Source organism: Citrus clementina, unplaced genomic scaffold (assembly GCF_000493195.1).
Source record: "Citrus clementina cultivar Clemenules unplaced genomic scaffold, Citrus_clementina_v1.0 scaffold_5, whole genome shotgun sequence".
In the NCBI taxonomy this organism is placed as follows: Eukaryota; Viridiplantae; Streptophyta; class Magnoliopsida; order Sapindales; family Rutaceae; genus Citrus; species Citrus x clementina.
Window position 1 is genome coordinate 10,924,118 of NW_006262201.1, and position 20,360 is coordinate 10,944,477.

General features: G+C 34.5%; 4 protein-coding genes and 1 pseudogene across 4 annotated transcripts; 4 read left to right on the forward strand and 1 right to left on the reverse strand.

Annotated features, from left to right (window-relative positions):
* The first annotated feature begins 994 nt into the window (after positions 1–994).
* LOC18041471 lies at positions 995–6,328 on the forward strand (annotated as a pseudogene).
* A 2,535-nt stretch (positions 6,329–8,863) lies between these two features.
* Positions 8,864–11,433, forward strand: LOC112097920 (putative disease resistance protein RGA1). Its single transcript, XM_024183510.1, has 2 exons — positions 8,864–11,279; positions 11,357–11,433. Exons 1-2 carry the CDS (start codon positions 8,864–8,866, stop codon positions 11,431–11,433), a joined length of 2,493 nt encoding a protein of 830 aa, XP_024039278.1.
* Positions 11,434–11,553: 120 nt separating this feature from the next.
* Positions 11,554–12,799, forward strand: LOC112097921 (putative disease resistance protein RGA3). The gene is made up of 2 exons (XM_024183511.1): positions 11,554–11,926; positions 12,440–12,799. Exons 1-2 carry the CDS (start codon positions 11,594–11,596, stop codon positions 12,797–12,799), a joined length of 693 nt encoding a protein of 230 aa, XP_024039279.1. The 5' UTR covers positions 11,554–11,593.
* A 3,841-nt stretch (positions 12,800–16,640) lies between these two features.
* On the forward strand, positions 16,641–17,947 carry LOC112097922. The gene is made up of 4 exons (XM_024183512.1): positions 16,641–16,656; positions 16,760–16,835; positions 16,976–17,140; positions 17,659–17,947. Exons 1-4 carry the CDS (start codon positions 16,641–16,643, stop codon positions 17,945–17,947), a joined length of 546 nt encoding a protein of 181 aa, XP_024039280.1.
* Positions 17,948–18,871: 924 nt separating this feature from the next.
* Positions 18,872–19,599, reverse strand: LOC112097923. Its single transcript, XM_024183513.1, has 2 exons — positions 19,564–19,599; positions 18,872–19,267 (listed from the first exon to the last, which is right to left on the reverse strand). The coding sequence occupies exons 1-2, from the start codon at positions 19,597–19,599 to the stop codon at positions 18,872–18,874; spliced, it is 432 nt and encodes a 143-aa protein (XP_024039281.1).
* Between the last annotated feature and the right edge of the window lie 761 nt (positions 19,600–20,360).

Sequence of the window (20,360 nt, forward strand, 5' to 3'; positions counted from 1 at the left end):
TTAGAACCATTGTGGTCTATAGTTGGTGGCGGGCATGGAAGTGAGCCATCAATGTACCCAATTAGGTCATATCCAAATAGCATGGCATCAACTTGTGCCTTCCAAGATGGATAGTTTATTGTAGTGAGTTTAAGCGGAAGTTGGGAAGAGGTAATTGCAACAAGGTTGATTGGGAGGGTTGGGTTGGTTAATAAAGTGGAGGCAATGCTGTTGACACTAGTTGAATTTTCTGCTGCCATTTGAAGGAAGAAACACAAAGGTTGTTGGTTATTCTTTCACTCGTGAGAGCTATTACGGCTCTGATACCATAACAAGAAATTAACTGATGCAAATGTTTGTAAGAAAGTTTCTGACTATTCATTTCACAGTGAAGGAATATATACATGTCTTGTACAGTCGAAGAGACACAGCATGGAAGTCGTCATCAAACTCTGAGACACCTAAGAACTAGTAGGAGGTGGTGGTATTCGCCTGGTGCGTGACTCAAGGCTTGAATTGATCTTGCTGTGATGAAGGGATTGACATCTATTCATTCTATTAGATACAACGTTGTATATCCCAATTCTTCTCCAGTTAAATTCTAGTGAGTTAGGAAATTTAATTTTGTTTTAGCTATGAATTATTTCCTAGATAATAATAATAATTGACATGTTCCTTTGGAGTCTTATTTATTCCAACTTTAGGAAATTCTAGTGAGTTAGGAAATTATGCATCGTCAATATGTTTTTTTTAATTTTTTTAAAAATACACAATTTTTATTTGACTGACTTGATTTTACTGACATAATTTTCTCCCATTTCTATATTATCGACGTTGAGTGCATGTAATCCACAAGTCTGATTGAGCCAAAAGTCTAATGACACTCACGTCCAAAGATGTCGTTATCACAAAGCCCTGGATAATTAAGGAGGTCATTGTTCGAAAGAAACAAATGATTTGTTGGTATGAAATTACGTTAAAATGAATATATCACTTTTTTTTTTTGGCGTGAGTGATGGCTTCATTTAATGATAATTGGTAGACAATGAGTCATCGTTTAATTTTAGTTTTGATTTATTAGAAAATATTAATTTTTGTAGTTTCAGTAGATGAAATTTCGAATCAAATATTAATATCGTTAAAGTACGCAACTCAATATTTGCTTAAATCATAAAAAAAAAATTGCTTTACATTAAAAATATAATAATAAGTGATCACTTGATTTAACTTCCTTTACTAAATTTACGATTTAAAATCCAAAATAGAAAAACGAAAACAAGTTTTGGAATCACACTCGGAGTTTTAAATTGACATGAAAAAAGAGCTTATTATTGATTATCTTTTTCCTAAAATTTAAACTAAGATAACAATATGTCCAAAATACCCTCCGCATTATCCGAAAACTTTATAAGCTCCCCCGTTCCTCTGAACATCATCTCTTCCAAATCTTTCTCCCCCAAAAAACCAGCCATGGTTTCATATTCAATTACCTCACTTACCTCTCCCTCACATTCATCCTCTACCACACATCAACATCAACATCACCACCATCATCACCTTTCATTGGACCCCACATCCTCAAGCCCATCACAGCTGTCCATAACCGCACCCTCCTCCTCCTGCCCTCATCATGGCCGTTGGTTGCACTCTCTCCATCATCCTCCATTTACCCCACCTCCATTGCACCCTCTGTTTCCCCCCTACCATTTCTCCCTCTGGCCCCCTCTTCTTCTACGCTTACATCTTCTACCTCTCCAAAATACTCGAATTCTTAGACACCCTTTTGATCATTTTGTCAAACTCCGTCCAACGGCTCACGTTCCTCCACGTCTACCACCATGCAACCGTCGTCGTTATGTGCTTCCTTTGGTTACAGACGAAGCAGTCTTTAGCTTCTTCCCAAATTCATCAATGAACCCCAAAACCAGACTAATCATTAAAATTATTAACAACCATTTGCTTGCATCAATGTATACTTGGCATGTCTATGGGCTTACTTGGAATGATCGCTGATGGCCATGGGCTTGCTTGTGGTCGCAACGCGCAGCCATGGGCTTGCGTGGATTGGCCGCGTACAGCCATGGGCTTGCATGGAATGCCCGTACCCAGCTGCCATGGTTTTGCTAGCGTATCCATGGGTTTTGTTGGACATGGCAGTGCGAGGCCATGGGTGTTGCCGGGCAATGGACATGGGTTTTGCTGGGCTGATTTGGAATTAACAGTGGCTATGGAGTTGTTAAGTGAGTGAAAGAGAAAAAAAAAAAATGAACGAAGAAGAAGATGAACAGGGAATAGAACGAAGAAGATGAAGAAAGTAGAAGAGAGGGAAAAAATATTTTACCTTTTTTATAAATTTTCCGATTTTTATTTCAAAATTTAAAATTTTTGTTTAAATTCGAGAATCTTAAGGGTAAGATTTTCTTTGTATCTATGTGTAGAAGGAGGTTTTTAGATGGTTTTTGGTTGGGCTAACATAAAATATGCTTGTTTTATGAAATATTATTATTGAGGTTTTGTTTTATTTTCTAAAAAATAGATTAGAGGATGATTTTCATTAATGACACACATAAAGTTTGAATTAGTTATATTTTAGAAATAGTACGGATATAAGTGATATATCTTTCCATCATAAATATATCAGTAACATAAGTTATTCTATAATTAACAGGGGTATTATCGTATTTTAGTGAGTCAATATTTTTTTTTTGCATCAATATTGGTTGATAGTTAAATTTAACAGATTTTAGAGAGTAAATTGAAGTTTTTATTTTTTATTTTTGAGTAAATTAAAATATGTCGGTTAAAATATAATTTATCCAAAAATTAGTGTTAAAATTTTATAGATGAGTGTATATTAAGATGTTCAAAGTATTAGAACATAAATAATCTTAGTTTTAATAAAATTTTGCCACATAGTGAATATTATCCTCAACCTCAAGAGAAACATATCAATAAAATATACAAAAATAGAATGCATTTGTACATGTCAATAACAAGACCAATTAGATCACGTCATATTTGTTATGTAGTTATTTAAGCTAATAGAGTAAGAAGTCCCAAATACATGTACATCAATTCGATAGACAATGCTCCCCTTAATTTTCTTTTCTAATTAGATAAAAGAACAAGAGAAATTGATTACAATAATTCACGGCGAAGTCACCTTGGTCTACCTGATATATATTACAGAGGTAAGCTTCTTTTTAATGCCAAACTAGAATAACAAATTTTAATTTACCTCTTAAAGGGTAAAAACCTCAATTTGTCCTTATATTTGTTCAAAAGATACATTTTGTCTTCTTAATATAAACAAGTTAAATTGATGTTTCACATCTTTTAGAAATAAATTAAAGATTGTTATTCTAAGTAGGAGGTAAATTTCAAATAAAACATGTGTTCATATGATAGATGTGCATTTTACAATAATTAATAAACAAAAAGGGTAGTGATATTTTCACCCTGCAATTTTTGTAAATCCACCCCCACTCCCAAGAAATAATTACAATAAATTCACATAATTTTTTTAAAACTCAAATAAAGAAAGATTTTGGAGATTTAAACTATTAGATACAAGAGGATAAGAGTAAACATTTTTCATGCAGTATAAAAAGATTGCGACAACTCCTTTTCTTTCGGTATTTTCGCAACAAAAGCACGCTTAACAACTCATCAAATTATTTCTCCTTTTCTTTGATCGCTTGATTCGCTTCCCCTCTCCTATAGCTGCTGAACTCCTTTGTTACTGATGAAGTGAACAGGTGAGGCTTTTTAAAAGACTACAATACGTATAAAGACGAACTAATTACACTATCAGTGGCTCAAGGTTACCTTAATGCAGAAGAGGGTAAAGAGATGGAGATTCGATTCGATTCGATAATAGTAGTTTATTTTAATTTTTATTCATTTGATTTCATAGCAGTAATTTTTATTTTCATTTTTTGTTGAAAATTGGTAAAAATGAACTAAAATGAGATAATTACATTAAAACAATCTTCAATGACTAAAGTAATTTGAAAAAATAAAAATAAAAATAAACAAGCTCAAAATTTACCCCTAATCCGAACATTATCCGAATTCAGCCTAATTGACCCAAATCTAATTTTAATCCAAACTTGACATGACCCGCATATAATTATAACCCGATCAGATCCAAACTCAACCTGAATTTTTAATTCAATATGATCCAATCCAAATATTCCAACCCCATCAAATTGAAACTTGATCAGGTTCATCCGAACCCGAATTTGCCACTTCCGAAGGAGACCATGACCCTAAAGGCTTTGAAATAATCTTTGCGGTTTCTTAATGAAATATTAAAAGTTATGTGCAAAAAGACTGATTTGGCCCTAGAATACATGATATATAAATTTCAGACATTATATTCTGTGAAAAAAGCCAAAGTAAACTGGTTGTTTGATTTTTTATTAATTATTTTCCATTATGACAAAATTACAAATAGACTTTATTAAAAGTTTAATACAGTTTGGGCCTAACTCTTTGATTTTTATTTTTTAATTATTTTTCATTTTGTTTTTTACTTGCAACATTAGCTTTAATTATCAATCAGTCTCCAAATCAAAATGACTGCAACCTGTAGCTACAAGCAAAATTCTCAAATTTTGAAATTTCTAACGACTACATAATAGCTATAAATAGAAAAATCATCTAAAATTAATCCTCCTTCAGAGGCAGATTAAATTCTTAGTAATTTCATATAATTTCATTTCATCTGAACAATTTTCCAAAAGCAATTTTATAAATGGTTGTCGAAAGCTTTATCCCTTAATTATATTTCACGTATTTTCTTTGTAATATGAGGCGTGTCCATAGACCATAGTATGATATTTATTGTAATTAAAATCATTATGGAACTGATTTATTCTTGTTTCTCAAACAAAATATCTAACTGCAGATGTAATAAATTACTAATTACCATTATTTGAGTCGCACTCTTTGAATTGGATCTTGGAGTTTCGAATGACCAAATGAATTAGTGAGATAATGGCTTTTGCTTTTGTCTACCTGATAATAAAAGTTGTCCACCATATAGACAAGAAATGGATCGGATCCATACGCTATACCTAAATTGAAAAATTTATGTGGAGTTTTATTGTAAGACATTTTTATCTGAATAGAAAAAAGTAAATTTTTTTATTTTTATCTAAATGATAAAATATCTGAATAGAAAATCAGTTTTCTTCTCACAAATACCCTCATTAAATATATTTATTTTCTACTTAGCTATTAGATGTCATATTAGAATTTCCTTTGATCTCAGATTTTACTTGGTATTAAATACTTAATATGCGTTCAATTGGAATTTTAGACAAATTCTTTTGTCATTAGATAACAACTTTTTTACTGAATTTGATGTTCATACAGAAACAGTCAAGTCCTTGTTGACTGAAATTGACATTTCTCTTGATTTGGTGTGATAACCAAAGTGCAGCTGCCTTAGCAAGTAATCCTAAATTCCACTCCCGAACTAAATACATAGAACTTGATGTTCATTTCTTGCGAGAAAAGGTTATTTATGTTCCAAGAACTTAAATTTAACTCTAATAAAAGCTTCCAAGTTAGTTATGTTCCAAGTTCTCATAACTCAGCTGATATCCTTACTAAAGCTTTAGCTTATCACCCTTTTCATTATCTGAGAGACAAGCTCACCCTGACTTCACTAGGCTGAGCTTATCACCCTTTTCATTGTCCAGCTGGCTTGTTATGATTGGAAGGCTAATTAGTTTGTTAATATTGCAGCTTTGAGCTCTGTTTCTGTAATCAGTTTGAGTGTGACTATAAATAGTGACTAGTACGCTCATAATGTATGATTTCAGCTTTAATCAATAAGAATCTGTGATTGTTCCAGAAACTTCATAGTCAAATTTTCTTTCTTAATTTTCTTTCACTTTCTCTCGTGCCAAACACCTTATTGATTCAAATAAAACTCCATCCAACGGCTCACGTTCCTCCACGTCTACCACCATGCAACCGTCGTCGTAATGTGCTACCTTTGGTTACAGACGAAGCAGTCTTTGTTTCCTATTGCACTTGTGACCAATGCAAGTGTGCATGTGATCATGTACGGGTACTATCTATTGTGTGTGATGGGGTTGCGGCCAAAGTGGAAGAGATTGGTCACTGATTGTCAGATTGTTCAGTTTGTGTTTAGTTTTGTTGTTTCGGTTTTGATGCTGTATTATCATTTTACGGGATTTGGTTGCTCTGGGATTTTGGGTTGGTGCTTCAATGCTGTGTTTAATGCTTCTCTTTTGACACTTTTTGTTAATTTTCATTCCAAGAGCTACGCTAAAAAAAAGCAGGGATGATCAGAACAAATAGTTTTTGTGATTGTTTTTTGTGATTTTTTTTTTCAAGTTTGATTTTGTTTAATTATGAAGGGTTGTGATCTGTTCATTGCAATTGACAGAGATGTTTTCAGTTGCCTAGACTTCGTATTTTCAGTTTTAGTAATACATGTCGTTTTTCACCACATTTGTTTAGTCCCTCCCTTTTAAATCCCCTCTCACACACAAAAAATTTGGATTTGTATTTTGTAAACTAATATTTTTCATTTTGTTAATGTATTAATTATTGTTATCTACATTTATGTGATAGGGCACATGCCAGATCAACTAAAATTAAGTTATGAAATTTTGCAGCCCCTGAGCACTCAATGTTTGTAGGCACAAGTTCAAGTCCCACCATTTGTTAGGATTTAAATAAAGAACATTATAACCATGCGTCCAAGAACTTAAAGTTAGCTTAAGTGCATGGATTCGAGTCCTAACTATTGTTGGAATTCGATTTCCTTTCTAATTAAATTGGGTAAGGGTAAAATTATCTCTCAATTAATAAAGACAGAGTAGATATCTCTCTCGATTTTCCTCCCAATTAAATTAGTTAGAAGTAAAATTATCTCTCGATTAGTAAGAGTAGAATAAATATCTCTCTAGTATTATGCAAGGGTAGAAATTTGGGCTGTACCATGTTAGAATTATCAAGGATAGTTTTGATAGAATTCTAATTGTAATATATGAGTGTATAAAAAAAAATGAACATCAATGAAAGATGTTTAGGTAAGGACTATCTTGGAATAGAATTTTGATTGTAATATATCAGTATATAAAAAAAAATTATGAAAAATGTTTAACAAGGACTATTTTGATATTTTTAATGAGTAGTAAAAATTAATGTTAAAATTTGATAAACGAGTGTATAGTAAGATGTTCAAAGTATTAGAACATATATAAATAATCCTAGCTCTAATAAAATTTTGCTACATAATTAGTTTATCCCTTAAAGAAACATATCAAAAAAATATACAAAAACATAATGCATGAGTACATGTCAATCACAAATGAAAGCAATTAAGATAAAGAATATGATTTATTTTATTTTAGTTATTTTTTTAATTATTTTTTGTTTCTTTTGAAACAAGACCAATTAGATCATGCAAGAAGTAATTTTTTTTTTTTAAATAAAAAAAGGAGAAATGATGAAACCCACGTCCAAAGATGCCGTTGTCGCGGAGGCCTAGATCTCACTACACCCCATCCCCTTCTACCATATTTTATAATTGAAGAGGCCATTATTGAATTGAAAAATTATGATTCAAAAACCCAAAAATAGAAAAAGAAAAGCAATTGTTGGAAGATGCGACGAGTTTGAGATTATGAGCCAAATTCCTAACGTGTGGGAATTTAAAGATGTTACTACAAAACATGTGTTCGTCGGTGGAGTAGAATCAGGGAAATTAAAGATGCTACTACAACCACTAACGTGTGGGTGGGGATAAGCATAACTTTTTTCATCAAATGCCAAATCCCCCCAGGTGGAGAGTGGGGACTCCTTCGCATAAATGTTGATAAAATTTTGACTATGATGTTATTAGAAATTAGGGAAAACTTATGGTGCAACTGTGATATCGTGTCATAGTTGTATCCAGCCGTTGGATGTCAATGGACTCTACCCATACAAGTGTATCCAACGGCTGGATGTAATTATGGCACGGTACCACAGTTGCATCGTAGCCGGACCCTAAAAATTAAGATATTCTCTCTCTACGTATGTCTGCACGAAATAATATGCAAATATAGTATTTTAGTTTATTATTAATAGTTTTACAATAATAAAAATCATTTTGATAGACTGGAAAATGTCATATTCGCATTTTATTTTGTACGGACGTTTGCGAGAAAGAACATATATATATATATATAGAGGAACGTGTATTTAAGATTTAGCTAGTGTGAAGTTGGGAAATTTTTTTTTTGAACCCAAGCTAAAATTATTTCAATAAATTTTGATCATGGAGACTAATAAGATTTTTTTAGTTATATTTATTAATTTTTTAGGGACTAATAAATTTTGATCATGGAGACTAATAAGATTTTTTAGTTATATTTATTAATTTTTTAGGGACTAACATGAATATTAATAATTTTATTGAGATTATTAAAAAAACAATGTGCTATTTTACATCTATGACTTTTCCAATCTTTTTTTCTTTCGTTATTTATTCCTTTGTGAATTTTAGTTAATGCTTGATATTATTTTTTTGCTCATTTTTTAAAGTAGTAATTAAATCTGAACCCTTACAGTAGAAGATTATGAAAAAGTAAAGACACAAAAATCATAAAAATCATTAGTAGGTCCAAATTTGTGCTATTTTCATACATAACTTGAGAATATTTATAATTACGCATCAGAACTAGTGGAGTAGAATCAGGGAAATTAAACATTCTACAATCATTGACGTGTGGGTTGGGGATAAGCATAAACCTTTTCTATGCAGTATAAAAGAATGCAATAACTCCTTTCTTTCATATCTTCGCAACAAAAGCACATCTAATAACTCTTCAGAATTCTCGTCTTCTTTGTCAGAATGGTTGATGCGATCGTTTCCTCTCTCCTGGAGCAGCTGATCTCTGTTGCGTCTGATGAAGTGAAACAACAGGTGAGGCTTGTGACTGGTGTCCGAGAAGAAGTGAAAAAGCTTACCAGCAATCTTCAAGCCATTCAACTTGTGCTGGAAGATGCAGAGAAAAGGCAAATGCAGGACGACAAAGCTGTTACTTTTTGGCTGGATCAGCTCAAAGGCGCATCTTACGACATGGAAGATGTGTTGGAGGAGTGGACCACTGCAAGGCTCAAATTGCAGATTGAGGGCCTTGACGATGACAATACTCTTGCTCTTCCTGCTCATAAGAAGAAGGTATGTTCCTTCTTTCCTTCTGCCTCAAACTGCTTCGGTAGTTTCAAAAAACTCAGTCTTCGTCATGACATTGCAGTCAAGATTAGAGAGATCAATAAAACGCTGGATGATATTACCTCTCAAAAAGATAGGTTTAAATTTGCTGAGAATGTGAGTAACAATGTCAAGAAGCCAGAGCGAGTGGGAACCACCTCCTTGGTTGATGAGGGAGAGGTTTGCGGTAGAGTTGATGAGAAAAATGAGCTCTGCAAGTTGTTGTGCGAAAGTAGTGAACAACAACAAGGCTTTCATGTCATCTCACTAGTTGGGTTAGGGGGTATAGGTAAAACCACTCTTGCACAACTAGCCTATAATAATAATGATGTGAAAAGAAATTTTGAAAAAGTTATATGGGTGTGTGTATCAGACACTTTTGAGGAGATTAGGGTTGCCAAAGCAATCATTGAAGGTCTAGGTGAGTCAACTCCTAGTTTAAGCGAATTCCAATCTCTTACTAGCCATATCCATAGATCAATTGCAGGAAAAAAGTTTTTTCTTATCTTAGACGATGTATGGGATGGGAATTACAATAAATGGGAACCGTTCTTTCTTTCTCTAAAGAATGGTCGCCAAGGAAGTAAAATTTTGGTTACCACACGTAATGAGTCAGTTGCACGTATGATGGGATCAACAAATGTTATGTTCATTGAGCAATTGGCTGAAGAGGAATGTTGGTCGTTGTTCAAGCGGTTGGCATTTTCCAGTCGCTCTTTCGAAGATTGTGAAAAATTAGAACCAATCGGGCGAAAAATTGCACGGAAGTGCAAAGGCCTGCCTCTTGCTGCAAAGGTAATAGGGAATCTCTTGCGCTCTAAAAGTACAGTAAAAGAGTGGCAAAGAATTTTAGATAGTGAAATGTGGAAAGTAGAAGAGATTGGACAAGGTATTTTGTCTCCTTTGTTGTTGAGTTATAACGATTTGTCCTCCAATTCTATGGTAAAACGTTGCTTCTCATATTGTGCTGTCTTTCCAAAAGACTACAATATGTATAAAGAGGAGCTAATTTCACTATGGATGGCTCAAGGTTACCTTAATGCAGATGAAGACGAAGAAATGGAGATGATTGGAGAAGAGTATTTCAACATATTAGCAACACGCTCTTTCTTTCAAGAGTTTGAAAAAAATGATGACAATGATGATATTCTGAGGTGTAAGATGCATGACATAGTACATGATTTTGCCCAATTTGTAAGTAAAAAAGAATGTTTGTGGGTAGAAATTAATGGTACCAAAGAATCAGTCATAAAGCCTTCTGGTGACAAAGTCCGTCACTTAGGGTTAAATTTTCAAGGAGGAGCTTCATTTCCTATGTCCTTTTTTGAATTTGATAGATTGCGTAGCCTCTTAATTTATGATGAAAGTCATCCCAATCTGAGTCTTAATGGCAGCATCCTTCAGGAGTTATTTAGTAAATTGGCGTGTTTAAGGGCATTAGTTATAAGGCAATCGTCCCTTGTTTTGCATACAGATCCAAATAGGATTAGAGAAATTCCAGAAAATGTTGGAAAATTGATACATTTAAAATATCTTAATTTGTCTGGACTACGTATAGAGAGACTACCTGAGACTTTGTGTGAATTATATAATTTACAAAAGCTAGATATTGGGATGTGCCTATATCTTAGGGAATTGCCTGCGGGGATTGGGAAGTTAAAGAACATGAGGAGTTTACTGAATGATTTCACTCGTTCGTTGAAGTACATGCCAATAGGGATTTCCAGATTGACCAGCCTTCGAACATTAGAAAAGTTTGTTGTGGGTGGAGGCGTTGATGGTGGCAGCACGTGTAGGCTTGAATCTCTGAAAAATCTTCAACTCCTTCGTGAATGTGGAATAGAAGGGCTGAGTAATGTGTCACATTTAGATGAGGCCGAGAGATTAGGACTTCACAATATGAAAAACCTCCTTCGTTTGCGTCTTAAGTTTGGTGGAGTCGTAGATGGGGAAGATGAAGAAAGGAGGAGGAAGAATGAGAAAGACAAACAACTTCTTGAAGCTTTACAACCGCCTTTGAGTGTAGAGAAATTACGGATTAGGTTGTACAGAGGCAACATTTTTCCCAAATGGTTGACTTTGCTAACCAATCTAAGGAATTTATGTCTTTCCTCGTGTTTTAACTGTGAGCATCTGCCTCCTTTGGGAAAATTACATCTGGAAAAACTCGAACTATTGAACTTGAAAAGTGTAAAAAGAGTGGGTAATGAGTTTTTGGGAATAGAAGAAAACAGTGAGGATGACCCGTCTTCATCTTCATCATCATCATCAGTTACTGCCTTCACCAAATTGAAATCTCTCATTTTTGAGATGAATGAATTGGAAGAGTGGAATTACAGGATTACGAGGACGGAAAACATCTCCATCATGCCCCGTCTTTCTTCCTTGTGGATTCGGAATTGCCACAAATTAAAGGTGCTGCCGGATTACCTTCTTCAATCGACGGCACTACAAAAACTGCGTATTCATTCTTGTGATCTTCTAGAAGAACTGCCCATTCTAGAAGATCGCAGGACAACAGACATACCACGTCTTTCTTCCTTGCAAATTTTGGATTGCCCCAAATTAAAGGTGCTGCCGGATTACCTCCTTCGAACGACGACACTGCAGGAATTGATAATTTTGGGATGTCCCATTCTGGAAGAACATTATAGAGAAGACTGGCATAAGATATCTCACATTCCCCGCATCATGGTGCCGGTAATTTCTCCTCCTCCGATTTACTTCGTTGTTGCTTGCAATAAAATGAATAAAAATAATTATATCTTTAATTCTATATAGAATCAATCATGGTATAAATATGTAAAACTTCCTAGTTATCAAATCTGTTAAACTTGTTTCCTAAAGATTAAATAAATAAAAAAATACAAGTGTAGTCTGTTTAAATTCGATAATTACTTTTAAAAAAATATGTGCTCTTTTGTAAAATTTCATACAATCTCATAGAAAATCCCAATGCAATTTATTTTTTAATGTACAAAAATTTGTTATGTGTAACTTCCTGAGAAACAAAATCTCTGTGATACATTTGCAGTAATGTTGAAAACTAAATTATCAATTTTGTCTTGCATAATGATAATCGTATTTTTTTATATATAATTTATGTGACATTAATTCTTTAAAGTAATTGTGTAATTGTTTTTACTACATGAGGCCACTTTGTTTTACTTCATACGAGTTTAATTATGTTCACCAGGGATGCAATAAAATTTTATCACATCGTCATCATCGGTTACTGCCTTCCCCAAGTTGAAAGCACTCAAAATTAATTATTTGGATGAACTGGAAGAGTGGAATTACAGGATTAGGAGGAAGGAAAACATCTCCATCATGCCACGTCTTTCTTCCTTGTGGATTCGGTATTGCCCCAAACTAAAGGTGCTGCCGGATTACCTTCTTCAATTGACGACACTGCAGAAATTGAGGATTGAGCTATGTCCTCTTCTGGAAAACCGTTATAGGGAGGCGAAAGGAGAAGATTGGCATAAGATATCTCACATTCCCCACATCGAGATATCACCCGACGGTAATTTCTTCTCCTCCTCTGATTTACTCTGTTGTTGCTTGCAATGAAATTAATAAAAATAATTATATTATGAATTAAAATTCTGTATATTGCCAATGTGTGACAAGAATATATTATATATTTCTAATATTTTGATTTGCATATTGAATTTAACTATTTACTTCAGCCATTAATTTGCCAATAATTTAATGGGTCACTCTATGATGCTGTTATAAAAATTATAAAACCAATCATGGTATAAATATGTACGGTTTGATTTAATCAATAGTTCATAAATTTAAAAGTTAGTTAGGATAATATTTTAATTTTAATTACTTAAAATTTAAACTTCTTAGTTATCAAATCTGTTAAACTAATTTTCTAAAGATTAAATTATTAAAAAAACTGTAATCTGTTGAAATTCCTATATTTTCTTTTAAAAAATAAGTAGACTTTTATAAAATTTCATACAACATCATGGAAAATCCTAATGTAATTTATTTTTTAATGTACCAAAATTTATCATGTGTAACTTCCTGAGAGACAAAATCTCTGTGATACATTTGCGGTAACGTTGAAAACTAAATTATCAATTTTATCTTGTATAATGATAATCGTATTTTTTTGTATATAATTTATGTGACATTAATTCTTTAAAGTAATTGTGTAATTTTTTTAGTAGTACATTAGCCCGCTTTGTTTTATTTCATACGAGTTTAATTATGTTCACCAGGGATTCGAGGAAATGTCCGGTCCAATCTAATTTCGTTTTAATGATGCAGGCAGGAGAGCAAGACTATGAAAATGAAAAGTTTAGCCAAAGGATTGCTAAATGTTCTGGTGGTAATTCACTTGATTTATTTTATAGAATTTCATTTCCATCTTCTTCTATTGATATCTTGTTGTGAATATACAAGAACAGAGAAGTAAAGATATATCAAAATTTACTATTACGATGATGCTAAAGCAAGCTCAAGCTCAAGCATTGCATTTTTATTTTATTTAATTTATAGAATTTTCATTTCCACCTGCATTGCATTTTTATTTATTTTTAGGTTGACTTTGAATACTTCATGGTGAAAATGAAAAGTTTAGCCAAAGGATTGCTAAAATGTTCTGCTGGTAATTCACTTGCTTTATTTTGTAGAATTTCATTTCCATCTTCTTCTATTGATATCTTGTTGTGAATAAACAAGAACAGAGAAGTAAATGATTGAACCACAGAGAAGTAAAGATATATCAAAATTCCCTACTATGATGATGTTAAAACAAGCTCAAGCTCAAGCATTGCATTTTTATTTTTATCATCTCCAAGGGTTTGAAAGAGCCTTTGCAGTAAAGTCAGTTGTCACCAGCTCGTGCAATTGCACATTCATTCAGAGTACTTCAATATTGGGTTTTCAAGTTTTGTATGTTTAGTCGCTCCTTCTTAATCATTTCTGATTTTCAAGTTCTTTAGGGCCACAAACAGTTTTTCAAACTCAATTCTTACGTTTCAGGTTGATTTCCTACTCGTGGAGAACATTGGTGAGACCAAGGATTAGGCTGGCGGTGGAACTACTGCCTCTGTCGTTATTGTGCAAGTTTTGATCGCTGGACCTTGAACAAGAAAGCCTTACACGCATTCTGTAATTCAACCGTTCTCTAAAGCAAAAGAGCAGTAGAAGGAATAGTAATGGCCGGATCTGCTCTATTTTAATTGAAGATCTCAGTGATGTAGAGGAGCTTAAAGCAGTTGATGCTTTTTGAAAATTGTTATTACAGATGAATTGATTCCTGAAGACGAGTATCTAATGATTGTTAAGGCTTATTTTCATAAAGTTCCTTTTTTAACAAATGTTTCAATGCTTGTTGTAGTAACGTTTTCATATCTTGCATCTCTCGGGTGCATCATGTTCGCGGGTTTGAAAAAGCATTTGTGGTAAAGCTTCAAAGCTTGTATAATGGCTGTGAAAAGGCACATTCAATTAGGTACGTTTTGGTGAGGTCTCCCAATGCTAATATCATATTTTGTATAGCAACTAAAATTTAGGTATACAATCTTAATATGCAATAAACCATTGTGTACAAAGCTTTCTATTAATTATATGGTGACTGAAATTTTAATTATCATAGCAATTTAAATTTTTTTGTAACCGTCTTTTACTTTGCTTGTACAGAGTACCTGTTTTGGCTGATATGTCTAATTCGGAGAAATTCATTTCCATCGGTTTCCATTGGCTTTAGCACAAACAGAAACAGAGCTCTGGGAAAAGTTTTACTTCTTGTGGTATTATGCCTCTGTTTCTTCATTCATCATATTTTTCGAATTCATGCTCTCATTCAGAGGGTAAAGCCTTTTCCAGGCTGCTTTGTGGCCAAACTTTGACGCCATTGATGCATGAGTGTCCTTTAGATTTTCCAAATAACTGTTAGATTGGAGAAGAAAGTGGATATAGATCTATCACCTCAAAGTCTGATTTCAAGTTTCCTTTACTTAATCAACTAGCATCCTTTCCAAGTCCAGATACTTACCAGTAGTGAGACTTTGCTACGGAAGTGCAATTTCTCTTGTTTTACAGTTAAATATGTAAGAATAGTTTTAAATTTACAGAATTCTGATATAGTTCTCTAAGGAAATGCGAGTGGTGAATCTGGTTCCAACTTTTAATAGGCTTAAGAGGCCCATTTTTTCAGCCACAGTGATTGCCGTCTAAATTCTTCTTTACTGTCTATATGTGTTGGAGTTTGTCTATTGTCCAACTTCTCAAACGCCATGCAGGGTTTTGAATGTCTAATTAGGAGAAAGATCAATGGATGACCTTTTGAAGAAGGCTTACATAACAGGCCATCTCAGTATGTCACGGCTCAACTCAAAAGTCCCCTGGTGGTTGATACTTGATACCAAAGAATGCCATTGTTTCTGGGCTTGGGCTCCTTGGCGTCAAGCAAAGTAGTGTTGACTCTATTGAAGGGGAAATAGGGGCAACTAAAGCTCGAAGAAAGAGGATAGTCCGGAGGAAGATGACGGCATAAATTTGTTGGAGTTAATGTAGTCAATTGCCCAATTTTGCTGCCTGTCGAAGAGACAGCATAGAAGTCCTCATGAAACTCTGAGACACAGATAGAGGGGTCTTTTCTTGATGTCTAAATACCGTATGTGATACAACATCGTGTATTCCAATTTTTCTCCAGTTAAATTTTAATAAGTTAGGAAAGTTAATTTTGTTTTAGCAATGAATTGTTTTCTTAATAATAATAATTGCCATGTTCCTCTGAAGTCTTATTAATGCCAGAACAACAACTACTAGGTTCATCTCTCGTTCACTTCCTCAGGGATTCTCGAGGGCATTCTTTGGCAGGTAGTTTTTCTTGTTGAGCTCCTGGAATTACTTTTAATTTATCATTTGTTGGGTTTTGCTTTTTGATTGCTTTCTGATTTGTGTATTTATGGCTTTGTCGCTAATTAATCTTGGCTGTTTTGAATCTGTGCTGGATTTAGAAGTTTGGAGTTGAAAACTGTTAAAGCTTAGACTAGTAGAAGAAATTTATACATTCATTTATCTTGGACAAAGTTTTTGGAAAAAAAAAATTATAAGTATACACTTTCCAATGGTTTGGTGATGTTTGATTGGTTTTAAGATGTTGGATCTCTCATCAGATTTCTTTATGTTTCGACTGCTGTTGCCACAGGATGCTCGCAGATCCTGCTTTTTTGTGTAAACTTATACTAGAGCAGAGGTGTTTTTTTCTTTCATAACAAAGGGACTCTCCCCTTCCTTTTTATTTTCATTTTATATATTAAGCTAATAAATGTTTGTTTCTGTCATGATAGGATAAAGCAAGAATGGGATCTTGCCCCAATAAATGTGCTCACAGTAACAGCATGTAATCCTTTTGTTGTTTGGTCACTTGCTCCTTGTCGTTCTTATGGAAACACCTTCCGGTTTGACTTGCAAAATACATTACAAAAGCTCCCAAACAATATATTTGAACGGAGTTACCCATTTCGAGAACTTGAATCCACTCCATTTTTTACAAGGCTGCAGAGTTGTGTGTGGTGGGATCAACTGCAGAAGCAGTGCAAGGTTCTTTGTCAAAATATCTGGCTGGTAAAAAGGACAGGTAAACATTGTTGCAAAACTTCCTTTTCATTCCTCTTTCACTTATTCGTTATAAATAAAGAAAACTTAGAAGATTGTTCTGTTTACTGTCTAAGCCAGTTTAACATTTGTTAAATTTGGGCCACCTTTAATGTCTGACAGGTTATCTGTGACAATCCCATCTGTGAGTACTAGTGCGCTTGGTTATGGTGCTTTCCTTGGACTATATGCAAACATGAGATATCAGCTATTGTGTGGATTTGATAGAGCGGTCATCAACCATTTTGATGTTATTGGAGTAGCACTGTTCTTAAGCACTGCTTTGAGGTATCTCCTTCTCTCTCTTTTACGTATTTGTTTATTGATCTACATCTCTATATACATTGATAGACTATTCTGGTCGTACCAAATTATCCTTGTTTTAATGTTTTGTATGTTAAACTTTGACTGGGGAGTCTGTTTATTTGTCTGATATCATGTTAGTGTGGTTTCTATTGAAGTGTGTGGATTTATCACCAAGTATTATTTCAATTCTTCTTTACTTAATCAACTTGCATCCTTTCCAAGTCCAGATCCTTAACAATAGTGAGACTTCGCTGCAGTAGTACAATTTCTCTAGTTTTACAGTTAAATACGTAAGAATGGTTTTAAATTAACTGAACTCTGAGGTTGTTCTCTAAGGAAATACAAGTGGTGAATATGGTTCCAACTTTTAAGTGCCTTAATATACCCATTTGTTCAGCCCTGTGCGTAAACAATCAGTAATTGTTGTCCAAATTATTCTTTACTGCCTATATGTGTTGGACTTTGTCTATTGTTCAACTTCTCAAATGGATTCCATGCGGGGTTCTTAATGTCCAATTAGGAGAAAGATCAAGGCTTGCTTGGCTAGGAGTGGAAGCGGATCCGCTACTTCAGTCAGATGACCTTTTGAAGAAGGCTTACAACAGGCCGTCTCAGGATGTCAATGGCTCAACTCAAAAGTCCCCAAAGTGGTTGATATCAAAGAATGCCATTGTCTCTGGGATCGGGCTCCTTGGCATCAAACAAGGGAATGTCGACTCTGTTGAAGGGGAAGCAAGGGCTCCTAAAGTGCGAAGAAAGAGGATAGTCCGGAAGAAGGTGACCGCATAAATTTCTTGGGAGTTAATCCTAGTCAATAGCCCAATTTTGCTGCCTGTCGAAGAGATACAACTCGGAAGTCCTCATAAAACTCTTTGAGACACATCTAAGAACTAGTAGGGAGGTGGTGGTATTCACTGTGTTTCCTGGCAAGTATAGTGCACTGATAGAGGGATTCTTTTCTTGATGTCTAAATACTATATGTGATACAACGTCGTGTATTCCAATTTTTCTCCAGTTAAATTCTAGCAAGTTAGAAAAGTTAATTTTGTTCTAGCGATGAATTGTTTTCTTAATAATAATAATGGCCTGTTGCTTTGGAATCTTATTCACTCTCTGTAACCCAGTTAAATTGTGCAAATTCTACTGCAGATTTGTCAAACAGAGTGTCGCTGTGATTGTTTTGATACACTTTTGATGGCAAGTTCAAGTTTGAATCATCTTGTAATGCCAAAAAACCATAGCGCTTTTAATTACTAGATTGTACTCGAGTTTTTGTTTGGCTTTTAATTACGAGATCAACTTTTAGTATTAGCGGTAATTATAATATAAACGTTGATATTATGTAATAAATAGAATTGTCAAATAATACTTTCGATAAAATTAGTAAAGAAATTTTAAATTTTTTATATTAGAGTATGAGATTAAATCTATTCAAGTAATATTATAAGTGTCTACTAAATACTCTTAACGTTGTATCTTAAAAATTATGCTCTACGAAACTCTTACCAAATTTTAGTTGCACTTTCTAGCCCGATTGTAGAAATCGTTACTCGATGTACAAGATGTTACTCAATTTTACCTTTTTTTTTTTTTGAGAAGGGAAAGAAACTTCATTACTGAAAAGAGAATAAACACATGACTTGTGCTGGTATATTTCCCAGCCATACAACAGATTCTGAACCTTTTACAGCTAGCTTAGCCAAGATATGGGCATTAGCAATTTAGCATTACAAGACCAGAGGTGTGTTGAAATCTGACTTCCTGGAACTCTTTTCGTCTCTCGTTGATTTCTGATATCACCCAAAAAATCTCAGTTTTGCTGCCCTTTCTGTTGTTTGCCAAATCAATGGCTGCTTGACAATCTGATTCCAAAATGACTGTAGTGATTCCTGCCCTTTTTGCCACTTGCATTCCCCATTCAATTGCTTCAGCTTCTGCAAAAGGCACATCTCCGTTGAAACTTGAGGGCTTAATGGCTGCAGCAACCACATCTCCCTTATCATTCCTTATCACCACTCCCAACCCAGCTCTTTGACTTTGATGGTCAATTGCAGCATCCACATTTACTTTGCACCAGCTTTCGGGCGGGGGTTTCTGATACAACCTTGCCTGAGATTAATGACAAGTCAGCATGGGAAACAGAGAAAGAAGCCCAGCTAGTTGAGGAGCACACAAAAGGTCCGGCTCGTATGCGCAGGGCACCAACATATCTCAAAGATTACATTACCTAAGGAATATTCGAGAAGGCACAAAGGGAGTGGAAAAGATGGCAGCTGTGATTTTGTTATTTTGTTGTGACTGTTTTTTCTTTGAATCATTCATTTGCTTTTTGTTATTTCAATTCTTTTTGCTTTTTTTTGCGGGAGTCAGCACTTACTCGAAAAGTGTAAATCTAGGATATAAACTCTGAGTTGCAGAGTTGTATCAATTGGTGCTTTCATTGCCTTCTTCTCCTTTTTCTTCTTCTTCTTCTTCTTCAAAAAAAAAAAAAAAGCCACCATGACCGAGACAACAAAGACGATTGGTTCTGGAGTTCTTTCCGCCATGAAGGAGCTCCTTGAGAAGCAAACACTCTCTGTGCATCAGACCTTACAACAATACATGTCCACTGTAGATTCCCGTTTTGAGGAATTACAATCTAAAATCTGTGGGTCTGTCGGCGTTTTGAGTGGCCCTTCACGACCATCGGAGCTGATGTCAGCGTTTACAGAGGGTTCTGCTGGGGGCACGGATTTTTCCCCGCTTTTACGTTCCATGAAAATGGACATTCCCAAGTTTGACGGTTCGGATCCGACCGAATGGGATTTTCGCATCAACGAGTTTTTTGACCTCCATGGGACCCCAGATAATTTGCGTCTTCGCATTGCATCATTTCACATGGAAGGGAGAGCCGCTGCTTGGTATCAATGGATGAAAGCTAACAATCTCTTAACCACATGGCGAAGTTTTTTGGTCAGTCTTAAGAGTCGCTTTGGAGCTTCCATGTATGAAGACCATCAAGGGAATCTTTCAAAGTTAACACAGACCACCACAGTTGCGGAATTTCAGTCTGCTTTTGAAGACTTAATGAACAAAGTTACTGGTATATCTGAGCCTTTGTTAATTAGTTTCTTTATCACGGGTTTAAAACCCGATATCCGTCGAGAGTTGTTGTTTACTCGACCTACTTCGCTCATGGAAGCCTTTGCTCTTGCTAGAGCTT

Coding starts and splice junctions, on each gene's coding strand:
- LOC112097922 (XM_024183512.1), top strand. Junction 16,836..16,975: donor CTGGCTGGTAAAAAGGACAG/GTAAACATTGTT, acceptor AATGTCTGACAG/GTTATCTGTGACAATCCCAT. Junction 17,141..17,658: donor TTCTTAAGCACTGCTTTGAG/GTATCTCCTTCT, acceptor GATTCCATGCGG/GGTTCTTAATGTCCAATTAG.
- LOC112097921 (XM_024183511.1), top strand. CDS start 11,594: ATGCCCCGTCTTTCTTCCTTGTGGATTCGGAATTGCCACAAATTAAAG. Junction 11,927..12,439: donor TTCCCCGCATCATGGTGCCG/GTAATTTCTCCT, acceptor CAATAAAATTTT/ATCACATCGTCATCATCGGT.
- LOC112097920 (XM_024183510.1), top strand. CDS start 8,864: ATGGTTGATGCGATCGTTTCCTCTCTCCTGGAGCAGCTGATCTCTGTT. Junction 11,280..11,356: donor ACGGATTAGGTTGTACAGAG/GCAACATTTTTC, acceptor TTTAACTGTGAG/CATCTGCCTCCTTTGGGAAA.
- LOC112097923 (XM_024183513.1), bottom strand. CDS start 19,599: ATGAAAGCACCAATTGATACAACTCTGCAACTCAGA. Junction 19,268..19,563: donor ATACAACTCTGCAACTCAGA/GTTTATATCCTA, acceptor CATTAATCTCAG/GCAAGGTTGTATCAGAAACC.